The following is a 7283-nucleotide window of genomic DNA, read 5'->3' as shown; positions in this document are numbered from 1 at the left end:
ATGGATGAGAAGCTCGGTACGCGTGTGTTGGCAGCTCAGCGGCTCTGCAGGACGTGCATGGCACACAAAGCCCTGCTGAAGGCATGTGCGCAGCACAGGCCCGCCACACGGCAGAGGTAGCCACGCGGTGGTAACCATCATCCACAGCAAACACAGTCCTTCGCAACGGCTCCAAAGGCAGAGCTTCCTTTGGTTTCTTCTTGGCCGCCACACTACCCTTGCGCCTGTTTGAGAGGCAGCACTTCACACATATCTGCCGCCCCCTTGGCGACCGGCAACCCCGACGGGCGAGGAGCGGCGCCCACAAGATGGCCGGCAGGGAGGAGCCCGCGCGCCGCGGGGGCCGTTGGGGGCGGGGCCGGGCAGCGGCGGCGGCGGCGCCCTGAGGGTAGTGCGGCGACGGCACCATGGGGGAGCGGGATGGCAGTTGGGACAGCGATAGCGACGAGACAGTCGTGGAGGGCTCAGTGATAGAGAGCGATGTGGAGGGCGAGGAGCTCCACAGCAGGAGGTGACGGGGGCTGCGTGTCCGTGCCGTGCGTGCGGCGCCCGTGTGTGAGGGCAGGTGTGGCGCTGAGGGGCGCCGCGCTTCCCGGGCCGCTCTGAGGCGGCGGCCGCCGCCCCCGCATCGCCTCCAAAAGCCTAGACTCGCGGGAGCACCGCCTCCTCCTGCCTCTGAAATCCTGCGCAGCGGGACGTTTGTGGAACAGCTGGTTTCGATTATTAATAGGCTGTTTCACAAATACGTATTTTAGTTTATTCCCTTTTTTTTTGTTAGGGTGTTTTTGTATGCTCCTAGAATTAACAATTGCCCGCTCTGAAAATGGACCCACTGATTGTGCATACATCCTGTGGGCCTGTGTGTTTACACCACTGGACCCTATAGATTAACATTTCAGTCAGTGGAAGCTAAGCATAGCAGAATCTTGGCCAGAGAAAATAAAAATAAAGAAAATACCAGCAGACAAGATCACCGCTAATGCAGTTATTTTTCTGCAGTTTTCATTTCAGCGTGCGCCTGATATTTTCTTCGGCGTTCTTGCAGAGAATTGAATTTGCCCAGGAGTTTCACTTTTTATTCACACTATATTTGTGCCTCAGTATAGACGGAGTATGCGTAAAGCAACGATGTACTTCCCTACTTGAGATTTTCTCACTGATTAACAAAATGAGGTGTATTTTCACAGTTTGGGGATGCTTTAAAATTGGCATTTGTATTAGAGGTGTACTTGTTTGGCGTGAGCTTGGCAGATGTCCTGGCAAAGGAAGTTAGGTTGGCCTCCACTGGCCTAAACTGTCCTTTGAGTTTACAGGATTGAAAAGAAGATGATACAGCTGTTTGAGGGATTTTTTTTTTTTTTTTTGCGAAGGTTATCTTTTGTTAATAAGGATGTATCTTTAACAACTGAAGTAAGAATTGATGAAGGTAAGAGAATTTCCTTTTTAAGTCTGTGTTGTTTTTCCTATGTACTTTTCTCTGGATGTTGCTTGAGTCCATAATATTTAAATGCTGCATGAAGTATTCAAACAAAATAATTTTCACCTTTATGAATAGAATGTAATGTCTTATGAAATCTTTATTTTTTAGCTAATATTCTAGAACATTTTTCAGCACACTTTTAATATTTGAAAAATATGTTTTCTCTTAATTTCTCCATTCTTCTTGTACATTATAACTGAGAATGCCTGGCTTAGGAAGTATATGAAAGATATATAGGGGTATCCTTTTTTTGTTTGTTTTTTGTTTTCCTAGGAGCCCCCTCTCCAGAGATCTCTTTTATTCATAAACTTCGTCATCGTCCATACACTTTGAAGGAGGAAAAGCAGATAAATCTGGTATGTATAGAAATAGTAAGTCTTCTGTTACACATACATAGCTACTAATAATTAATAATCACTGGGTCTCCCATTCTTTATGCACAAAATAGCCCTGTGGCTTACTGCTGAAATGGATTTTGTGGGAGGACAGTTGCCAGATGTGTAGCACATTCCATCTAGGAATGTACTGAAGTCTCTTCCCTGGTATTTCATAAGGGCATGAGCTTTCGAATTTGAGGAACGAGTCTATGACAAAGATGAAGATGTCTTGGAGTGCAAACTTTTTTTGTAATATGTAATTTTTATGTAATATGTTTCCTTCAGTAGGTAAAAGATAACCATCTGGATTAATGATGCCAGAATACACCCTTGGTTACTCATTCTAAAATTAGGTGTGATTTGATCTTTGGAGAATTGTTTATTTGAAAAAGAAACAGAGAGTAATCTGAAATGCAGAATAAAATGTCTCTTTGCATGATGATGGGGTCCTTATTCTACTCCTATGATAATTCTGAATTCCATAATCTGCTAGGTACCATTTGATATATTTGCCACAGTCTGTAGCCAGTCGATAAGATTACTTTCTGTTCTACTGAGCAATCAGCTTTCCACCTGCTTATGTCATTCTCAGGCAACAATTAGAAACAAACAGGTTCCCACTTTTTAACTCAGTTTCTTTTAAAAGCTGTGACTATTCTGCTACCTACAATACTGCATATCCACCAGTTTGGACCGCTAAGTATACATCCTTTTTTTTAGTACAAGAGGAGCTTTTTAAAGAATTATTCTTAAATCACTTCCTAAATGACAAAAGCTACATTAAAAAAGACACTCTTCTATGGAATGAATAATTTCATAGAGGGTTATAAAATTACAGATAAATTTTGTTCAACTGGCAGTGTAAAAAATGGTGAAAAAGTTCAAGGGGATACCTTTATTTGAAAAGTTTTCTACAGAAGTTTGTTTCACTGTTTGCAAGTCCCAGGGTTGTCTTGATTGAAGTTTATCACAGCTTCCTGATGGCAGAGGGAAGGAGGAGAGTGCCCCTTTGCTCTCTCCTTTTCTCCTCTAGCAGCTGATCTGGCCATCTGCTGACAGACCTGAGTCTTTGGCTTCATGGCTCTCACCAGTATAACCAGTCTGTAATGTGATTAAGATTGCATCACTGTAAACTCAAAGGAATTCTCCCACATCCAAGACAGATGATACTCCTTTCCCCCAGAAGAAAGTCAGAAAAGCATAGAGTCCCCTTGTACTTTTCACCAAATAGCTTGGGTAACTCTCACTAATTTTTGTCGGAGCTATAAATGATACCATTGACAGCTCGGTCATCCATAGTGTGGTGTCATCAAATTTAAATCTTACTGAAGGCTGTGAAGAAATGTATTGGCCTGTTATAGTAGATACTGGCATAATTAGATTGCAACAGTGCGGCTCTTGAACCAGTTTGAGAGCTGACATGGAATGTGATTACACAGAGGCTTGCTCTTGTGCTGCACCCTCAGAAGTGATCTTACATGAATATGATGTCTTGATGTAATGTGACATGAGGATCATGAAGCCTAGAATGGCTGTGAATTTTTTCAGAAAACATGACATCTGTTCTAGTTGTTCTGAGGAGCCTTGGCCTGCTTTGTGCTTGATGTGGGTTGTGAGGGATTGGGACGTGGATGCCTAATTTTGATTCTGCCGCGTACAAGAATGTCAATAAGGCTTTTCTTCCACCAGAGATGTGGTAGATCTGTTTATATATACAAGTGACAGATTTTATAGCCTCCGGGTCCCTTCTAACTGGCCAGTCAAGTTGTCTCCATTAATATTGTATTCCATGGTTTGTTCAAGTAGGCCTCGTGATTGTAAACTTGTGCCTTTGCCTTTTTCAGGCTTTTTTTTTCTTGCCCAGCTTGGTTAAGTGCTCTTAAGGTATTGGGTGGCACTTACAACTTTAAAGCTTTGGTCTTTTTTTGGAACACATCCAGAATCTCCTCAGGTAGCTGACTGTAAAAATGCTTAAATGGGAAAAATCAGTTGAGGTTTGCAGGAATTTTATGACAGGGAGCAAGAGAGCAGGGCAAACGGCTGTTCCCCGTACTTACTGTCGATGGCCACAAATGCTATTTTTATAACCTTTATGACTTGAGAAAACCTCTCAACCAGTCTGTTGGTATGAGTGATACACTGATTTTCCTTACAGCCTGATTTTTTAACAGAGTACATATCTCCTCCTCCTCCTGAGATATAAATGTGGTCCATTGAGCTCTAAATGTCTCTCTGAGCAGCATTACCCAGGCAAAGAGATTTATTAGTTCCACTGCTATCCTCCTGACCTCAGCTGGTCTTCTCTGGATAAGGTTCTGTGTAAATATCCATGCTGATTCGTACAAAGGGTGTATTTAGCAAAGTCAGTGACTTCTTGCCAACCATTCCATTGCTGTATTTTGGAATTACATCAGTCAATAATTGTTGCATAAGCTGTTTCTAAATAATCTGTTCTGTTCCATGGAGCCTTTTAGCAGTCATTTCTGCTGGACAATTTCTACCTGTTCTTCAGATCGTATTAAAATGGTTGTTGTTATTGTGTACTAGCTATACAATAACATGCAGGCAAGTAAGTCATCATTTCATGTCCACACCAAGATATTCTTTGCCCATGTTTTCAAAGTCCTGCACGTGTTTCCCACTGTATGTCAATAGCTTGTTTGATATCGCAGCCAGTATGCTGATGGTCTACTTGTAATCCTCAGTCTTCAGCTCATCTGGAGAGAACCATTCTGAAGCTCACTTGCCCATCTCAATTATTCCTAGGTTGCCTTAGACTTTGCATAAAGGCTTCTTTTTCCACATGTGAGGAAGGGATCTCCCTCTTTCCTCAGGAGTGTGTATTAAATGATCTTTGGAGCAGCACCCCATATCGTTTGATTGGAAGGGGGAATTATAACTAAAAAGATCAAATTGGGAGCTGAAATAAAACTAACCTGTATTTTGGTCTTTTGATGTATAAAACAGCTGAAGCTTAAAGCAATCATATCTTAATTATGTAGGTGTGTTTTCGTATTGGATAAGTTTGGTCTTTCATAAACTTGATTAATTTTCCAACATTTTTGCAAATATGGCAAATTAAAAAAAGGACTTAATTGGAATGGCTTTTGTGTCATATTAGTAAGGTATGTAAAGATCTGGTCTAAAAATTCAGTTTCCGAAATCACTTACAGAAAGAAGAAGAAAAGCACATAGTAATTCTGAGAAAATAATTTGGGAAATACTTTGTTTTACTAAGCTGTTAAAATTTTTTTTCAAATCAGATACCTCAGGAGACGAATGCATCTGACCAATCTCAGTCTCTACTGCAGTGAGTATAATACACCACACACGCATTCCATTCAGCCATACTATAATTAAACAATTCCCTTATAGCCCTGTTTGAATCCTCTTTTATTTCCAGTGCTCTACTGTGAAGCGGTTTTCTTGCTTGCTTAGAAAAGGATGTGTGTTTATGCCAGAGATAGTTCGGTGTCCAGTATGGGTTAAACTGTTTCTGTATTTGTTCTTATTGATGATATCACCTTTAATGGTGTAAGAATATAAGCAACAGCAATGACAGTAGACTACTCAGGGAAAATTGTTAGGCAACAGTTGTAACAGAGAGATTTATTAGACCTCTTTGCCTAAGAAACTATGGAAGGATTTCAGTAGAAAGTGAATTTAAAATGGAAGTACAGAAATAAGTAATTAAAAAAAAAAAGCATGGCTAGCTCAACTTAGGAAATCTGTAAGTCTTAGTTGTTGTATGTCCTTCTGATCTAAGTACAAAGCTTCATAAATCTTAACTACTGTAAAAATTTTCTTAAGACAAGCTGACCAGATTGCAGTTCTTTCTGAATCTTTTTATTATATTATTTAATCCTAGGGGTTGGATAAACTGTCCCTCACTTTCTGGAAATATTTCTGAGCCTGGTTTTTCTCTGAATGCTGCAGCAGAGGGACAGCAAAATAATTCTGTAGGTATGTTTTATTTTATACAAAACTGAAAGTTGCTCTAACTAGCAGAATCATATGAGAAGCTGAAGATGAGTATCCCCATAGGTTTATTTGGAATCTCACTATATGTGGCCTTTACAACAGTTGTTTAGTTTTCATAGTTGCCTTGGGATACAAGTTATGTTTTTGCAACTATTCTGTTAGAATTGTCTGAAATAATAACTGCTTTCCCAAGGTAGTGGTGCCAACTTAAAATTGTTTCTTTGCTGTGGAATTTTCTGGTAAAAGTTACAGGCCATGTGGTACCCAAGTGCCTTATGGATGTGTAAGGTAAGCATGGATGTGAGTAACAGTTGTTGAGGATCCCCACATGCTTCTTACTGACATTCCCAAGAATCAAAGACATTCTTAAGAGAAGAAAAACTTCTGCCAGTCCTTTCCCAAATCTGGCTGTGATATAATGACCTGCTGCTACTTCAATTGTGCTTCCATTCATCTCTGCTCCCAGCAGTGCACTGCTGCCTCATCTGTTTTGCTTGCTCCCTGTTTGAACAAATTTCTGCTGTCCCAGTAGATAATTCACTTTTTTTTCTGGTCAGTTTTCTGCCAGCTTACTGCATCAAATCAGTTTCCCAGGGAGTCAGATGAATATCAGAATGGGGTGATGGGAGCAGGAGGTGTGGGACCAGCCCATTTGAGCCCATTTTGTAAATTATTAGGTTGGCTCAGCTGTATTGTCTGATTGCATTGTAATTACAGAGAGCAGGGAACAGTCCTCACCCTCTGAAATGAGTAGTAGTTCCAATTGCATGATAGTCTTTGGAAACACAGGGCTCTAAACCACAGCTAAGAAGAAATGTGACAAAATAACTCTAGAATACAATTTGGTGATTAATAGAGCATACATAGAAAACTTGTTGTCAGTTCCTGTCAGAGAACTTGAATGCAGTCGTCTTTAAGAATGCTTGAAACTTTAGCATTAATCAGGAAGAAGGGGCCATTTTATTAGAGAAGATGAGAACTTTCGAAAGTGAAATTCAGTGATAGTGCAACTGAAATATTTGTTTACTGTCCTAGATTTAGATATCAAAGTGGTTGGATTTCTGAAAGATACAGAGGAAAAGGTTAGTGTATTTTTACAACTGAATGCATGTAAAATTTCATTTGATTGCATTAGCATTGGAGAATATCTTACTGAAAAACAATAGGTTCTGACATTTTAAAAAGCAGATGTGTAGCTGTCAAAACCTACACTGAGCACATCAGGTTAGTTTTTATCTTGTTTCACCTAGGCCTAATTCAGCTTTCTGTTCTTTGGGTAGGAACCACAGTTATTAAGCTTATCGGACAAAAGTGTAGGAAAGGTACAATAATGAAGAAATATGACAGTTATTGTTGCGAGACAGAATCCATAGGGGCTATGCCTTAAGCTAATGGGAACTTTCCTAAGAAGATGCAGATGGCAGCATGTTTCCCACCAATGAAAA

The 7283-nt window shown here is 40.4% G+C and overlaps 1 protein-coding gene across 1 annotated transcript in view; it reads left to right on the top strand.

Annotated features, from left to right (window-relative positions):
* Positions 1–357: 357 nt before the first annotated feature.
* Positions 358–7283, top strand: part of LOC112987095 (ankyrin repeat domain-containing protein 31) — a 62849-nt gene continuing 55923 nt past the window's right edge. The window contains exons 1-6 of the mRNA XM_064501377.1: positions 358–511; positions 1371–1426; positions 1754–1836; positions 5121–5167; positions 5726–5820; positions 6880–6920. Of these exons, the coding sequence (XP_064357447.1) occupies positions 408–511; positions 1371–1426; positions 1754–1836; positions 5121–5167; positions 5726–5820; positions 6880–6920 (426 nt within the window). The 5' untranslated portion in view covers positions 358–407. The remainder of the gene's footprint in view (positions 512–1370; positions 1427–1753; positions 1837–5120; positions 5168–5725; positions 5821–6879; positions 6921–7283) is intronic.

The sequence above is a fragment of the Dromaius novaehollandiae genome, chromosome Z, assembly GCF_036370855.1.
Source record: "Dromaius novaehollandiae isolate bDroNov1 chromosome Z, bDroNov1.hap1, whole genome shotgun sequence".
Lineage (NCBI taxonomy): Eukaryota > Metazoa > Chordata > Aves > Casuariiformes > Dromaiidae > Dromaius > Dromaius novaehollandiae.
Note: the sequence above shows the minus strand (reverse complement) of the source record. Positions and strands in the feature narration are given on the sequence as shown.